This window comes from Oncorhynchus clarkii, chromosome 30, assembly GCF_045791955.1.
Source record: "Oncorhynchus clarkii lewisi isolate Uvic-CL-2024 chromosome 30, UVic_Ocla_1.0, whole genome shotgun sequence".
Taxonomy (NCBI): Eukaryota; Metazoa; Chordata; class Actinopteri; order Salmoniformes; family Salmonidae; genus Oncorhynchus; species Oncorhynchus clarkii.
Window position 1 is genome coordinate 32,759,723 of NC_092176.1, and position 18,171 is coordinate 32,777,893.

Below are 18,171 nucleotides of genomic sequence, written 5' to 3' on the forward strand. Positions count from 1 at the left end.
AAGGCCTCTAGTGTCCTAAGTTTTCATAACTGTGACCTTAATTGCCAAATGTCTGTAACCTGTTAGTGTCTTAACCTGTTGGATCTCTAGGGGCGCTATTTCATTTTTGGATAAAAAAATGAAAAATAAACACATTTGACAGTGAGATGACATTTCTTTTTTTTTGCTGAGTTTGTTCTAAGTAGCCATGTGCTGAAAGGCCTGGGCCTTCTTATCAAAGCTCCAGCAATACAATGGCAAAATGAGGAATTACAAACTGTACCTGTTACACCATGTCTAGATTTTCATAAAATTTTCCCACCATTTGTGGCTGAAATGACAAGTGGACTGTAACCTACACTACTGTTCAAAAGTTTGGGTTCACTTAGAAATTGTGTTTTTGAAAGAAAAGCAACAAAAAATTGTCCATTAAAATAACATCAAATTGATCAGAAATACAGTGTAGACATTAATGTTGTAAATGACTATTGTAGCTGGAAATGGCAGATTTTTTAATGGAATATCTACATAGGCATATAGAGGCCCATTATCAGCAGCCATCACTCCTGTGTTCTAATGGCACATTGTGTTAGCTAATCCAAGTGTATCATTTTAAAAGGCTAATTGATCATTAGAAAAACCTTTTGCAATTATGTCAGCACAGCTGAAAACTGTTGTGCTGATTAAAGAAGCGATTAAAACTGTCCTTTAGGCTAGTTGAGTATCTGGAGCATCAGAATTTGTGGGTTCGATTTCAGGCTCAAAATGGCCAGAAACAAGAAGATCTTTCTTCTGAAACTCGTCAGTGCCTAGAAGGTCAGCATCCCAGAGTCACCTCTTCACTGGTGACGTTGAGGCGTGTGTGTGTGTGTCTATGTATGCGGATGACTCAACACTATACACATCAGCTACTACAGCGACTGAAATGACTGCAACACTTAACAAAGAGCTGCAGTTAGTTTCAGAATGGGTGGCAAGGAATACGTTTGTCCTAAATATTTCCAAAACTAAAAGCGTTGTATTTGGGACAAATCATTCACTAAACCTTAAACCTCAACAAAATCTTGTTCTGAATAATGTGGAAATTGAGCAAGTTGAGGTGACTAAATTGTTTGGAGTAACCCTCGATTGTAAACTGTCATGGTCAAAACATATTGATCCAACACCAGCTAAGATGGGGAGAAGTCTGTCCATAATAAAGCGCTGCTCTGACTTCTTAACAGCACTATTAACAAGGAAGGTCCTACAGGCCATAGTTTTGTCGCACCTGGACTACTGTTCAGTCGTGTGGTCAGGTGCCACAAAGAGGACCTAGGAAAATGATTGGCTCAGAACAGGGCAGCACAGCTGGCCCTTGGATGTACACAGAGAGCTAACATTAATAATAAATATGTCAATCTCTCCTGGCTCATAGTGGAGGAGAGATTGAATTTAGAGGTCGACTGATTAATGGCCGATTAATTAGGGATGATTTCAAGTTTTCATAACAACCGGTAATCGGCAATTTTGTACACCGATTATGGCCGATTACATTGCACTCCACGAGGAGACTGCGAGGCAGGCTGGCTACCTGTTATGCGAGTGCAGCAAGGAGTCAAGGTAAGGTGCTAGCTAGCATTAAACTTATCTTATAAAAAACAATCAATCTTTACATAGTCACCAGTTAACTACACATGGTTGATGATATTACTAGTTTATCTAGCTTGTCCTGCGTTGCATATAATCGATGCTGTGCCTGTTGATTTATCATTGAATCACAGCCTACTTCGCCAAACGGGTGATTTAACAAGCGCATTCACGAAAAAAGCACCGTCTTTGCACCAATGTGTACCTAACCATAAATATCAACGCCTTTTTTTTAAACAATACACAAGTATATAGTTTTAAACCTGCATATTTAGTTAATATTGCCTGCTAACATGAATTTCTTTTAACTAGGGAAATTGTGTCACTTCTCTTGTGTTCTGTGCAACAGAGTCAAGGTATATGCAGCAGTTTGGGCAGCCTGGCTCATTGCGAACTGTGTGAAGACCATTTCTTCCTAACATAGACAGCCAACTTCGCCAAACGGGGGATGATTTAACAAAAGCACATTTGTGGAAAAAAACACAATCGTTGCACGAATGTACCTAACTATAAACATCAATGCCTTTCTTAAAATCAATACACAGAAGTATATTTTTTTAAACCTGCATATTTAGTTAAAAGAAATTCATGCTAGTAGGCAATATTAACTAGGGAAATTGTGTCACTTCTCTTGCGTTCATTGCACGCAGAGTCAGGGTATATGGAACTGTTTGAGCTGCCTGGCTCGTTGCAAACTAATTTGCCAGAATTTTACATAATTATGACATAACATTGAAGGTTGTGTAATGTAACAGCAATATTTAGATTTATGGATGCCACCCGTTAGATAAAATACGGAATGGTTCCGTATTTCACTGAAAGAATAAATGTTTTGTTTTCGAAATTATAGTTTACGGATTTGACCATGTTAATGACCTACGGCTCGTATTTTTGTGCGTTATTGTATTATAATTAAGTCTATGATTTGATAGAGCAGTCTGACTGAGCGATGGTAGGCAGCAGCAGGCTCGTAAGCGTTAATTCAAACAGCACTTTCCTGCCTTTGCCAGCAGCTCTTAGCAATGCTTCAAGCATTGGGCTGTTTGACTTCAAGCCTATCAACTCCCGAGATTAGGCTGACAATACTAAAGTACCTATTAGAGCATCCAATAGTCAAAGGTATATGAAATACAAATGGTATAGAGAGAAATAGTCCTATAATAACTACAACCTAAAACTTATTGAAGACTCATGTTAAAAGGAACCACCAGCTTTCATATGTTCTCATGTTCTGAGCAAGGAACTTAAACGTTAGCTTTTTTACATGGCACATATTGCACTTTTACTTTCTTCCCCAACACTTTGTTTTTGCATTATTTAAACCAAATTGAACATGTTTCATTATTTATTTGAGACTAAATTGATTTTATTGATGTATTATATTAAGTTAAAATAAAAGTGTTCATTGTTCATTCAGTATTGTTGTAATTGTCATTATTACAACTATATATAAAAATTGTCAGATTAATTGGTATCAGCTTTTTTTTGGTCCTCCAATAATCGGTACCGGCATTGAATAATCGGTCGACCTCTAATTGAATTTATCACAACTTGTATTTGTGAGAGGTATTGACATGTTGAATGCACCGAGGTGTCTGTTTGAACTACTGGCACGTTGCTCAGACGCCCATGCATACCCCACAAGACATGCCACCAGAGGTCTCTTCACGGTTCCCCAAGTCCAGAACAGACTATGGGAGGCGCACAGTAATACATAGAGCCATGACTACATGGAACTCTATTCCATATCAAGTAACTCATGCAAGGAGTAAAATTAGATTTAAAAAACAGATAAAAATACACCTTATGGAACAGCGGGGACTGTGAAGAGACACAGACACATGCATACACACACACACGATAACATACGCACTATACACACACGTACACATATATTTTGTGTTGTAGATATGTGGTAGTACAGTAGTGGCCTGAGGGCACACACTTAATGTGTTGTTAAATATGATGTGAATGTATTGTAATGTTTTTAAAATGGTATAACTGCCTTAATTTTGCTTGACCGCAGGAAGAGCAGCTGCTGCCATGGTAGCAACTAATGGGGATCCATAATAAATACAAATACTGGCATGTCAACTGAGCCGGGATCATGGTCAAACGGATTGGGAAGTAGGTCCCAAAGTGCTCTTCCAATGGTTGGAGGTGAGCAGTCTTCACTCGTGTGGGACACTTACTGATGCTGTTTTCTGTTAGAAACATACACAGCCAAGGGAAGGGCTCTCTCTCCAATAAGAATGATTTCCTCTGAATCCACTGATTCGGTCATTCATCTGTAGAATATTGGTGTATGTTCCCTGCATGCTCGCATTCAGTTTGTTTAGTTACCCAAGTATGTCTGTTACATAGGCAAGGAGACATTTTTTTATTTGATTTTACACAGAAAGTCAACCAAGTCTGTTTTTTTTTTTTTACATCCATGTTGAATGACAGCTCCTCTCTGAATGCAAACAATCTTTTCAACACTCCCCCACGATAACCACCAAGCCACGGTGTGAAATAAAACATTTTCTTCCTCTGATCCCATATCTCCACACAGTTTGGCGAACAGGCGTGCGAGCAGTGGATGTCGTTTGATGTTGTTTACAAACTAAGTTACCTGCTGCAGTATACAGTATCTCCACATTTTGTGCTCAGCTCTTTTGCCGCCAGTTGCTCTCGGTGTATCATACAATACATCCATATGGCAGAGCGAGACACATTCATAACTAGAGTACAGAGGCCTGCCTGAGGTCCCACCATAGATTGAGCCCCATCCGTGCAAAAGCCTACCATTCACTCCCATGGAATCTGTTTTTCGTAAATTCTTTAGCCATGCAGAACACTGAACATCCCATGTGCCTTCTCATGCTCTGGAATCGTTAACGGAACAATACGTCCTCGTGAATAGCATCTCCAAACATGTTTAGCAAACAAAAGTCAATGCATGGTAATCTCGGCCCTCACAGCTATCATCCATTTGGAGAGCATAAGCTGGGGAGTTTTTGATTGGTTCAGTCAGTTTCCTCTTGATTGCTAGTAATAGCATAAATTCTTTGTTCAACAATGTCATGACGTCGGCCTGATGGGGGAGGTTTATGACCCCCATAAATACCTTTCCCCTTTTTCCTCTCTCTACTCTACCAATGTGACTCTAGTAAAGCCTTTGTTAACATTGAGAGAGAGTCTGGTGACATCAAACGATGGGAAATGGAACCATATTTCGGTAAGCCAACCAGTTGAAAATATGCGTGAATATTCAGTTCAGTTGGCGTCTGAGACATGATTACTGATGATAGGACGACATAAACTGTATATTGGAAAATCTACACATTCTAGTTATCAGATTTACATGGAATTGTTGTGCAATTTGAATGTTTAAATATGAAACTGTTTGTGAAAAGATTAAATGTAATTTTAGCTTCTTAATGAGAGAACTGTTTGTTAAAAGAACACCACTCTGCTCACTCAGAGGCCCCGCCCAAGTGAACAGACATGGGTTGTAAAACTATGAAACAGGCCCTTCTTTCACCACTATATAAACCCGTTGGCGAAAATGTAACTTCCTGTTCCAAGGACGTGTGGACTTGAGGTCCCCACGTCGAAAAGACAAAGACCACCTACAGAACTAAGCCAACCTCAGCAAGAACCTAATGAAATTAGCATCGAATTCCAATGTTAAGGTGACAACCTACATGCCGGAAGGATGAATTTCAACTATACCAGCCAGCATGAGTTTAAATTATGGCAACTTGGTATGAACTTTGAACTCTTATTCACTAAAGAAGTGATACCTCCTAGCCGTTGTGTTACTGTAGACAACTGTAGACATGGGCTAGGAGAGGACGGACAGAGTGTCTATTCTACCAAACGATGACTGTACTACCAAATATCCATTCTACCACCAGACATTCTTCAAATGACAACCAGGCCTCCCATCTACGACCAACCGATCGAAGCGCAGCTCAGAGTAAATATTATTGCATTTTCCTTTTTCAAGTGGGCGGTAATTTAGAATGCAAAAGATACTGTATTTACGATAGCATAGCTGCCTACGGCCCTATAGAGGCACAAAACCTTTTTGCTCCTCAGTCTTCCCGCTCTTTCACTCAAACCCAGCCCCCTTTCTTTGTGTAACCAGCTGTCATATCAGTTCCGTCCGCTAGGGACGTTTTCCTTTATGACATAATTTGTAATCAATGTATGATACATTCTGTGTATATGTAATTCTGTGTGATTATTTAGGTATTTAGTAAATAAATAATTCAACCAAATTTTGTATCGCTGATTCAACTTACTAGCAAGGGTTCGTGAAGATAACCAAGAATTTACAACTTTCAGATGAGATTAAATAAGATGACGATTAAGTATTGACTGCTATTGATGTAAAAGATTACTAGGTCTTTAAGAGTTTATTCGGAAGATAACAGCTCTATAAACATTATTTCATGGTGCCCCGACTTTCTAGTCAACTATTTACCTGATTAGCTTAATCAGGTAATATTAACTACAGATAAATTATTTTATAGAATAGCATGTCATATCACTTAATCCGGCATAGCCAAAGACACGACAACAGTGTTATCTGACAAAGGTAGTGATGTGAGTTTCTGTGTCTCTGCCTCCACACATTGTTTTCACCATATCAATTGCGGCCGGTAATATCAAAGTCTTTGCAATAGAGTGTGGTTTCATAGCGTAGCGAGCCTAGCAATTCACCGTGGCAATGATTCAAGTGCAACGGTCAAATGCAGCCTTTTCCCATGATCTCTAAGGGCCGTATTTGACCGCTGCACTTGAATCATTCCCACAGTGAATGGCTAGGCACAATAAGCTATGAAACCACACGCTATTGCAGACACTTTGACATTACCGGCCACAATTGATTGTGGCGATATTATTTATCAAAGTGCAGCTGCTACTACTCTTAAACCTTTGGATGCCATCTACCATAGTGCCCTTCGTTTTGTTACAGGTGACAGTTTTGATACTCACCACTGCATCCTGTATCAAAAGGTTGGCTGGACTTCGCTAAAGACCTGTAGATCTCTATATTACTCCCTTTTTGTTTACAAGGCCCTACTTCATAAACTTCTGTCTCATCTAACTTTGCTGTTGAAGTATAGGCACTTGAATTGTCTAACCCGTTCACAGGATTGGTTAACTATTGAGGTTCCTAGGGTCTCCACCGAGCTAGGTAAATCTGCTTTTAGTTTTAATGCACCTTATTGCTGGAACAAAATTCAAAATACATTTCATGTCGATGTTCTGGGGCAGTTTGGGCAATTAAAAGCATTGACTGGGGACTTATTTGTGGAGGAATATAAATGTTTTCTGATTGATTTGTGATATTTTACCTCAGGCTGTGGCGAAGGTTCACCTTCCAACAGGACAACGACCCTAAGCACACAGCCAAGAAAATGCAGGAGTGGCTTCGGAACAAGTCTCTGAATGTCCTTGATTGACCCAGCCAGAGCCCAGACTTGAACATCTCTGGAGAGACCAGAAAATAGCTGTGCAGCAATGCTCCCCATCCAACCTGACAGAGCTTGAGAGGATCTACAGAGAAGAATGGGAGAAACTCTCTAAATACAGGTGTGTCAAGCTTGTAGCATCATACCCAAGAAGATTTGAGGCTGTAATCGCTGTCAAAGGTGCTTCAACAAAGTACTGAGTAAAAGGTCTGACTACTTATGAAATGTGATATTTCAGAATTTTATTTTCAATACATTTGCTAAAATATCGAAATCTGATTTTTGCTTTGTCGTTATGGGGTATTGTATGTAGATTGATGAGGAGGAAAAAAATATTTAATCCATTTTAGAATACGGCTATAATGTAACAAAATGTGGAGAAAGTAAGTTCAGCAATTTAATTATTTTAATATTACTCTTTAGGCTACTCTGTGCAAGAAGAGTGCCGTCCTTCTGCATTGCCTATAATTATTTACCCATGAGGCAAACTCTGTCATATCCAGGATGTCATTCACTCCACAGCTCCTGCCACCTGACTAGAATCTGTAATATATTATATAGATGGAAGGGACTTCATCACCCACTGGAGACTTGAAGACTGAACCTCACCCAAGAGAGCTGTGTGTTAGACAGCCAAATCCTTAGATTTTGGTAAATAGAAGATATAAATCGAAATGCCATTCTAGTTCAGATTAAACTGCTGAAGTTGTACTCTACACACAACTGATTTTGATTTGTTTCGGTGAAGTGTAGGCATACAGTTGTTATAAGCACATCAATATGATATTTACAGCAGAAGATGTTTTGTCTTTTTGTTGATGTATCTACACTCAAGCTGGGTGATGTTTGTGCAGGGATATTAGTTATGGGATTTGTCTCCCAGGAAAGATCTAACAGCGGACATAAGGAGAGACGAGACGAGACAAAACTAGCCAGTTATAGAATATTGTGTTGTTGGAAAGCTGAGCTGACTGAAGACCGTGCACGGGCATTCAACTCACAGTAATTGATATCGTTTACACAATAAAATGTATTTACATGAGGTGATGATCATTAAAACTAAGTTGTAGAATGAGTGTCTTATGAAAAACATTCCAGACACTGGCTCTTGATGTCTTGCCATAACTAATTTGACAGAAATATCAGTTAAATTGATAGACAGCTTCAGCTATCACCAAGCTAGGTTAGCAAGCTGCTGTCAGCTTAGCTAAACACAAGGTCACCGCAGGCTTTAGCCTACACATAGAACTGAATAAGCTGACCATAATGTTGTTCTCTCCATAGCAAAGCTAGCTTTCCTTACTTTGCTATACTCACTACTGCACATGTTTGTTGTGATTGAATGACAAGGACACACCTAAGAAACACCCACATGAAACCACACCCTTTAGACAACTCTCGTTTGCCTTCTGTCATGGCATTTTTTTAATGAGTATGGTATTTTTTTGTCATGGTATTTTTCTAATGAGCATTGATAAAAAACTATGCCAAATCGGGAAGTGCAGTTGACCTTTTAAAGTAATCAATTTTCTTATGTTGATGCCACATAGGCCATTTTCAAAGGGATTCGCTGGATTTTAGGGGCAGTCGCTCTTAAACATTTCCCTCTCTGTTCTTGTCTCAGACCCTCATTTCATGTATCAGAATCAGATACTGGATAGGAGGAGAGCGCAGTCAGTGCCTGTCCCATAAAGGTCACAACCTTATGGAGGAGGCCATAGTATGCTTACCCCCCCCCCCCCCCCCCCCCCCCCCCCCAAAAAAAATACAACAAAAAAAATGTTGAAATCCCTGACACCATCTCACTTATTCCAGACGAAGTTGCTATAAAACATATTTGTCATACAACCTACATTCACAATTAATGCTCCTATTCGATCACAAAAAACATAATCCGGCCTGAGGAGGCACAACAACCAGAAGAGGGAAAACAAGGCCACACACACACACACACACACACAGGTGAGTCCATTACCTATTGAACTATAATTATTTACTCCTCCCTTACACAAAACATGTCCACAGATAAGGACAAGGCAATATGCACCCAGGGTAAAGGTATTCAGTGGTTTTCTGTATATTTTTTAAAATGTTACAATGCCAGTCTTCTTACATAGGACAAACTGTATACTCCTCTGATAAACAAAATATAACTTTAATTATATAGGCCCAGTGTATTAATATAGTAATAACAACTGTACTGTAGTGCATAGGTTAAATGACTGACTGCAACCTTTGTTTCAGTATCGTTTCTCTCTCTGGCGGTTTGATTACGTAACTTTGGCGCCATTGACTCACCCTTTCCCTTTAAATCGTCCCAAAAACGTAATATATTAACACAGGCTGCTGTATGCGCGGGAGAGGCTTTTGATCGACAGTGGTCCAATCCCAGTCTACTGTCAAATGAACCGCCCTTTAGTACCATTGGTTGTTTCGTCCAATATACGTAGCGGATTCATTTGCGTTATCTACATTGGTTCAATCTGCTGTCAGTCCGGAAAGGCGCGCTCAACAACGTTTAAAACTCATTGGATAAAAAGTACAAACCAATCAGCGTACTTTGAATGTTCCGATGATGACCATTGGTTACTGTGTTGCGCTCGTTCGGGTTTACCTCATGCTTTGGCTCTTATAATAGGTTATTTCCCATACATGTGGTAAAAGGATTTATGAACCGCCCAGGCGCGATTTGCAACGCGGGAAATACTTGCAAAAATAGGAGCACACATTGTATCCACATTGACAGTGTGAACACAATTTTTGTAAATTCATGAATTTTTGTGCCATATTTTTTATAAGGAATTGTGGCACGGTTTTCTTCGTCTTTGGAAATGAATCCTATTTTCACTCCTGATTGAATAGCTGAATTTTGTGGGACACTTTCGGTCTTATAGCTGCCGAACCCAACTTTTTGCTAAAGTCAGGTTACGTGATAGCAAAGCTGGGTAAATAGCTTTTTCTTCAGATGGCAAGTGATTCCTGAGCATTGTGATACAATTTGAGATTTGATCAGCTTTTGACACATTCGTCTTTCATCTCAACGATGGCCGAGAACAAGCATCCTCAAGTTATTTTTTGCAACGACTCTCCAAAGAGGGTCCTGGTGTCTGTGATCAAAACCACCCCGATCAAGCCCAGGAAGAACGAATCTCTGATAGCGACCAGCCCTGGATTCAGCGACTTCATGGTGTACCCGTGGAAGTGGGGGGAGAACGCCCATAATGTGAGCCTGAGCCCGGGCTCGGTAAACGGGGCTGCCTCCCCTACCGGGACCAACACTGCCAGCGAGGCGGACATGGGTGCCTCCCCTGACCAGATGAAGGTAAGATAAGTTTGAGGTTGTTTTTCATGTTGTTTAGCCTAATAGTATTGTGTTGTGTTGAAGTTTAAATCCTATCCGGTAGGCTTCTTTAGACCTTGCATGAATGATGTGTCTGATATGACGCCGTAATAACTGAAACATTAGCATTTATTTGCATGTAACTCTCAATTATTTGTTGTGTTAAATAGTCTTGCAATGAATGAGATTATCGGTTACATTGCTTCAACTTTAGAATCTTAGTGATCATGTTACATTCAGAGGATTCTTAGGTCACTGGCCAGCTAAAAGTTAACTTTACACTACATCATTGAATGATGCAATCTAGTGGCAATCTGAATAGCTGTCCAATATTTTTTTTTAAGAGTCCGTATCTTTGAGTGCTTGCAACAAAAATAACGTGTTTTGAGTGAAACGGAAACTCTGAAAAGTGTATTTAAAAAAACGCCCGCGCTCACGGTGTGACATGATGGATTTTAAACCCCAGGCAGCTGTCATACATCACGTAGCGTCGCCCGCCAAAAATGTTTCCGGATGTGCTTGGAATAAATTAATACATGCACCTTGCGGCACCATTAATTGAACAAAATATAATGTAGCAGTTATTTGAAATTGGACTGGATAAGAATTGAACAGTCACATGTCACCATGCATTAGTAAGTTTTACTTAACCAATGACCACATTAACTTTAGTTTTGCATAATGATAGACCATACAATTTATTTAAAGGTTGATATGGAATAATGCTGCATTCTAAGCAGTTGTAAGCCTACCTACATTCACTATTCAGAAAGTAAATAAAGCTGCATTTATTAATATAACTGTAGGTAACTTTGTTTCCACTTGGTTTTCAGGACAGTAAAGAGGACGCTATTCGGCGTGGCCGCCCGCGTGCTGACACTGTCCGTGAGTTGATTAACGAGGGGGAGAGTTCCTCCAGCCGCATCCGCTGTAACATCTGCAACCGTGTGTTTCCTAGAGAGAAATCCCTACAGGCCCACAAGAGAACACACACAGGTGAGAAAAGTCTCTACGGGCCCGCAAGAGAACACACAGGTGAAAGCAGAGCACAGATGGCCCTGACACACTGACACCCAAACTACCAGGACACTATGTGGTTCCCTGTGTTACAACACCAACACACTGCTTACTTTTATAGGCATCTGCTAGAAAAATAGAACAATTACAAACTAATAACTGTCCCTGTGTTCTCACCCAGGGGAGAGGCCTTACCCGTGTGACTATCCTGACTGTGGCAAGGCTTTTGTCCAGAGTGGCCAGCTAAAGACTCACCAGCGCCTTCACACCGGAGAGAAGCCCTTTGTCTGCTCTGAGAAAGGTGAGCACACAACTAGACCTTCACTTTTGAGATTATACCTTAAGGCCCTTTATTTATTTATTGAACCTTTGTTTAACTAAAAAAAGTCAGTTAAGAGAAAATTGTTATTTACAATAACGGCCTGCTTTACAATGACGGCCTACCAAATATAGGTGGTACCTTTAGACCTTTCTCATAGGAGGGGTGCAGAATCCACCATATAGAAAAGAATGACACTAACTCTGATATCATTGTTCTCTCCCAAGCCTGCGGGAGTCGCTTTACCCACGCTAACCGGCACTGCCCAAAGCACCCATATGCCCGTTTGAAGAGAGAAGACCCCAAGGAGGGACCAAACAAGGCCCAGTCTGTAGACAACAAGGCTGTGGCAGAGTGGCTGGCAAAGTGAGTGGCTCTGGAGGGAGGGGGACAGGCAGATCAGATGGATAGTAAAACAAGTGAAGCAATTGAGGGATCTCACCTTATTCTGCACACCCCAATTCTCACCATATCCCCCTTTGACTCTCTGTGTTGTGGCAGGTACTGGCAGACCCGTGAGCAGCGTGCCCCTGTGCCCACCAAGGGGAAACCCCAGGGCAAGGGCGGGGTGGAGGACCAGGAGCAGCAGGACCCCCGGGAGTTTCTCCAATCAGATGAGGAGGAAGAAGAGGAGCCAATGGAGGAAGAGAAGTGCAACGGGGGTGGGGCTGCCAAACGGAGTCTCCAAGAGCAACGGGAGCGTCTCCATGGTGCCCTGGCGCTCATTGAGCTGGCTAACAACCTGTCTGCCTGAAACCCTACCCATATCCCAGTGTTGAAACCCTCCCCAGTCACTCCCCTTCTGCCTCCCTGCACAATGTGTTCTGGGTAGAAGTTGTCTGTAGGGAAACATCTAGGATAAGCTTACCCTCCCCAAATACTTAACCATTAATGGGGGGAAATTCTAAGCGGAACTTAGATCAGTATCTGGGGTTCTTCTCCGTGTGCAGTGTGGGGCAGGCACAAGCTAAAAGCACCTTATCCAGCTTCCAATTGTATCCTTATTAGGCTGCTAAGATTGTAGATCACAGGTGGCTGGTGGCACCTTAGTTGGGGAGGACGGGCTCATAATAATGGCTGGAATGCAATAAATGGAACATTCCATTCTCTACATTCCAGCCATTATTATGAGCCTCCCCTCACCAGCCTCCTGTGTTGTAGATGTCAATATATGAAGAACGTTTCACTTTCCTCTGCCTTCTAAAGACTGGAGGAGATGACCTTTTAATGTTTAGTTTGTTTTGTTTGCACTTTGGTGGTAACGAGTTATTTGTTGTGTCTTTTACTTTTGACGATAAAGTATATTGTGTGAGTATGTTTATATAATGGAAGTCTATGTAGATTTAGCTCAGATGGATGGAGTGATACAGGGTGTGGTCAGTCATAGGACAGTTTAGGTGTATCTAAATACTGGAAAGTGGATTCCTCTCCTGATTCTCTGATCTGGACTGTGACATGATAGGTGAAAAAGCAATGTGGTGGAAGCCTATCAGGGGATTTCGCTTCCACCTGTCTAGTTCTTTCAGATCAGTGCAGGTGAAGGAGAGTAGATGAGGGGAGGAAGTCACTGTAGAGACTATTGAGATGCAACCCATTGCAAGCCTAATCTACAGTAGTGGCTAGCCACAAGCTTTCACAAAAATGCAAGCTCCAACCCCTTCACCTATTAAATGTATCACACCTAGAACTGTAGCTATAACCCTGGAGGGACAACTCTTGTCCTGGAGAGCCGCAGAGTGAGCAGCCGCAGCTCCATATCAGCCCTTAACAAACCTGATCTAGATGATCATCTTATCACGGGGATTTAGACCACAGTTAGTTGGGTCAGGTGTGTTAGAGCTGGGCTGGAACAAAAGCCTGCCCATGCTATGGCTGTGCAGGCCTGGCGTTGGCCTTCTCCACTCTAACCAAATTACATGGCCAGACATACGGAAGAGGAGTATTTAAAGTCATTAGTGTCGCCACCTTTTATATTAAAAGATGCTGGCTGATTGGAGATACGGACTTGTAGCCCCATTGGTGGTGTATGTACAAGCCTTCTCTATAATCAACATTTCATAGGTATTTATTTCATCATGTTTTTTTGTCCTTTTTGTTAACGATCTGCTATCACAAGCTGTCTCCGAGTACTGACATATAGTTCCATTGAAGAATATATTGATCATCGCCTCCCTAAAATGATTTAGTATCTATCGACGTCAACTTTTAACCGTTAGAATTGTACTCCCCTTTGCAGCAGCACGTGTATCTACAGTATCTGCTACTAAGTTTTGCATTTATGGATTAAGCTTGCAATGTAACATGTTTCCACCTATTAGACCAGTCTAAATAAATGGGACATGTTTCCACCTATTAGACCAGTTTAGAGAAATGGGACATGTTAGACCAGTCTAAAGAAATGTGACATGTTTCCACCTATTAGACCAGTCTAGAGAAATGGGACATGTTAGACCAGTCTAAAGAAATGGGACATGTTTCCACCTATTTGACCAGTCTAGAGAAATGTAACATGTTAGACCAGTCTAGAGAAATGGGACATGTTGGACCAGTCTAGAGAAATGGGTCATGTTTCCACCCATTAGACCAGTTTAGAGAAATGGGACATGTTAGACCAGTCTAAAGAAATGGGACATGTTTCCACCTATTAGACCAGTCTAGAGAAATGGGACATGTTGGACCAGTCTAGAGAAATGGGACATGTTTCCACCTATTAGACCAGTTTAGAGAAATGGGACATGTTAGACCAGTCTAAAGAAATGGGACATGTTTCCACCTATTAGACCAGTCTAGAGAAATGTGACATGTTAGACCAGTCTAGAGAAATGGGTCATGTTAGACCAGTCTAGATAAATGGGACATGTTTCCACCTATTAGACCAGTCTAGAGAAATGGGACATGTTAGACCATTCTAGAGAAATGGGACATGTTTCCACCTATCAGACCAGTTTAGAGAAATGGGACATGTTTCTACCTATTAGACCAGTCTAGAGAAATGGGACATGTTTCTACCTATTAGACCAGTCTAGAGAAATGGGACATGTTTCCACCTATTAGAACAGTCTAGAGAAATGGGACATGTTTCTACCTATTAGACCCGTCTAGAGAATTGGGACATGTTTCCACCTATTGGACCAGTCTAGAGAAATGGGACATGTTTCTACCTATTAGACCAGTCTAGAGAAATGGGACATGTTAGACCAGTCTAGAGAAATGGGACATGTTTCTACCTATTAGTCCAGTCTAGAGAAATGGGACATGTTAGACCAGTCTAGAGAAATGGGACATGTTAGACCAGTCTAGAGAAATGGGACATGTTTCTACCTATTAGACCAGTCTAGAGAAATGGGACATGTTTCTACCTATTAGACCAGTCTAGAGAAATGGGACATGTTAGACCATTCTAGAGAAATGGGACATGTTTATACCTATTAGACCAGTCTAGAGAAATGGGACAGGTTAGACCAGTCTAGAGAAATGGGACATGTTTCTACCTATTAGTCCAGTCTAGAGAAATGGGACATGTTAGACCAGTCTAGAGAAATGGGACATGTTAGACCAGTCTAGAGAAATGGGACATGTTTCTACCTATTCGACCAGTCTAGAGAAATGGGACATGTTAGACCAGTCTAGAGAAATGGGACATATTAGACCAGTCTAGAGAAATGGGACATGTTAGACCAGTCTAGAGAAATGGGACATGTTTCTACCTATTAGACCAGTCTAGAGAAATGGGACATGTTAGACCAGTCTAGAGAAATGGGACATGTTTCTACCTATTAGACCAGTCTAGAGAAATGGGACATGTTAGACCAGTCTAGAGAAATGGGACATGTTTCCACCTATTAGACCAGTCTAGAGAAATGGGACATGTTTCTACCTATTAGACCAGTCTAGAGAAATGGGACATGTTAGACCAGTCTAGAGAAATGGGACATGTTAGACCAGTCTAGAGAAATGGGACATGTATCCACCTATTAGACCAGTCTAGAGAAATGGGACATGTTAGACCAGTCTAGAGAAATGGGACATGTTTCTACCTATTAGACCAGTCTAGAGAAATTGGACATGTTTCCACCTATTAGACCAGTCTAGAGAAATGGGACATGTTTCTACCTATTAGACCAGTCTAGAGAAATGGGACATGTTAGACCAGTCTAGAGAAATGGGACATGTTTCTACCTATTAGACCAGTCTAGAGAAATGGGACATGTTAGACCAGTCTAGAGAAATGGGACATGTTAGACCATTCTAGAGAAATGGGACATGTTTATACCTATTAGACCAGTCTAGAGAAATGGGACAGGTTAGACCAGTCTAGAGAAATGGGACATGTTTCTACCTATTAGTCCAGTCTAGAGAAATGGGACATGTTAGACCAGTCTAGAGAAATGGGACATGTTAGACCAGTCTAGAGAAATGGGACATGTTTCTACCTATTCGACCAGTCTAGAGAAATGGGACATGTTAGACCAGTCTAGAGAAATGGGACATATTAGACCAGTCTAGAGAAATGGGACATGTTAGACCAGTCTAGAGAAATGGGACATGTTTCTACCTATTAGACCAGTCTAGAGAAATGGGACATGTTAGACCAGTCTAGAGAAATGGGACATGTTTCTACCTATTAGACCAGTCTAGAGAAATGGGACATGTTAGACCAGTCTAGAGAAATGGGACATGTTAGACCAGTCTAGAGAAATGGGACATGTTTCCACCTATTAGACCAGTCTAGAGAAATGGGACATGTTTCTACCTATTAGACCAGTCTAGAGAAATGGGACATGTTAGACCAGTCTAGAGAAATGGGACATGTTAGACCAGTCTAGAGAAATGGGACATGTATCCACCTATTAGACCAGTCTAGAGAAATGGGACATGTTAGACCAGTCTAGAGAAATGGGACATGTTTCTACCTATTAGACCAGTCTAGAGAAATTGGACATGTTTCCACCTATTAGACCAGTCTAGAGAAATGGGACATGTTAGACCAGTCTAGAGAAATGGGACATGTTAGACCAGTCTAGAGAAATGGGACATGTTAGACCAGTCTAGAGAAATGGGACATGTTTCTACCTACTAGACCAGTCTAGAGAAATGGGACATGTTAGACCAGTCTAGAGAAATGGGACATGTTTCCACCTATTAGACCAGTCTAGAGAAATGGGACATGTTAGACCAGTCTAGAGAAATGGGACATGTTTATACCTATTCGACCAGTCTATAGAAATGGGACATGTTAGACCAGTCTATAGAAATGGGACATGTTAGACCAGTCTAGAGAAATGGGACATGTTTCTACCTATTAGACCAGTCTAGAGAAATGGGACATGTTTCTACCTATTAGACCAGTCTAGAGAAATGGGACATGTTTCTACCTATTAGACCAGTCTAGAGAAATGGGACATGTTTCTACCTATTTGATCAGTCTAGAGAAATGGGACATGTTAGACCATTCTAGAGAAATGGGACATGTTTATACCTATTAGACCAGTCTAGAGAAATGGGACATGTTAGACCAGTCTAGAGAAATGGGACATGTTTCTACCTATTAGTCCAGTCTAGAGAAATGGGACATGTTAGACCAGTCTAGAGAAATGGGACATGTTTCTACCTATTCGACCAGTCTAGAGAAATGGGACATGTTAGACCAGTCTAGAGAAATGGGACATATTAGACCAGTCTAGAGAAATGGGACATGTTTCTACCTATTAGACCAGTCTAGAGAAATGGGACATGTTAGACCAGTCTAGAGAAATGGGACATGTTAGACCAGTCTAGAGAAATGGGACATGTTTCTACCTATTAGACCAGTCTAGAGAAATGTAACATGTTAGACCAGTCTAGGGAAATGGGACATGTTAGACCAGTCTAGAGAAATGGGACATGTTAGACCAGTCTAGAGAAATGGGACATGTTAGACCAGTCTAGAGAAATGGGACATGTTTCTACATAAAGGAGGGTGTAATGAATGCTTGGCGTTTGCAATGTTTTATTATTTGTTAGCAACACTACATCTCTTAACATTGTGTAAATTGCCAATTGTTTTTATATTTATGTTTTTGTTGTTTTCATTAGGTTTGTGCTTCCTGCAACACCCATATGCTTTGTTGGCCATATGTGATTAAGTGTTGTATCCCACTGGGCACATACTGGTTGAATCAACGTTGTTTCCAAGGCATAAAAAAAACAATGTTATGACATTGACTCAACGTGCAAAACTGATTAGATTTGGAAAAAGTCATTAATGTAAAGGACTTGCTTTTAACCTAAACAACATGGTTAAAATGTTTGTTGATATTACGTTTCTTGACAACTCAATCGAATATAAATCAAAACTAAACTCCGCAACAACAAAAAACGTCCTCTCACTGTCAACTGTGTTTATTTTCAGCAAACTTAACATGTGCAAATATTTCTATGAA

The 18,171-nt window shown here is 40.8% G+C and overlaps 1 protein-coding gene across 1 annotated transcript; it reads left to right on the top strand.

Moving 5' to 3' along the window:
• The first annotated feature begins 9,760 nt into the window (after positions 1-9,760).
• On the top strand, positions 9,761-12,764 carry LOC139389983 (zinc finger protein 367). Its single transcript, XM_071137050.1, has 5 exons — positions 9,761-10,395; positions 11,247-11,409; positions 11,612-11,731; positions 11,977-12,115; positions 12,251-12,764. Exons 1-5 carry the CDS (start codon positions 10,117-10,119, stop codon positions 12,501-12,503), a joined length of 954 nt encoding a protein of 317 aa, XP_070993151.1. The 5' UTR covers positions 9,761-10,116; the 3' UTR covers positions 12,504-12,764.
• The last annotated feature ends 5,407 nt before the right edge of the window (positions 12,765-18,171 follow it).

Coding starts and splice junctions, on each gene's coding strand:
- LOC139389983 (XM_071137050.1), top strand. CDS start 10,117: ATGGCCGAGAACAAGCATCCTCAAGTTATTTTTTGCAACGACTCTCCA. Junction 11,410..11,611: donor CCACAAGAGAACACACACAG/GTGAGAAAAGTC, acceptor GTTCTCACCCAG/GGGAGAGGCCTTACCCGTGT. Junction 11,732..11,976: donor CTTTGTCTGCTCTGAGAAAG/GTGAGCACACAA, acceptor TTCTCTCCCAAG/CCTGCGGGAGTCGCTTTACC.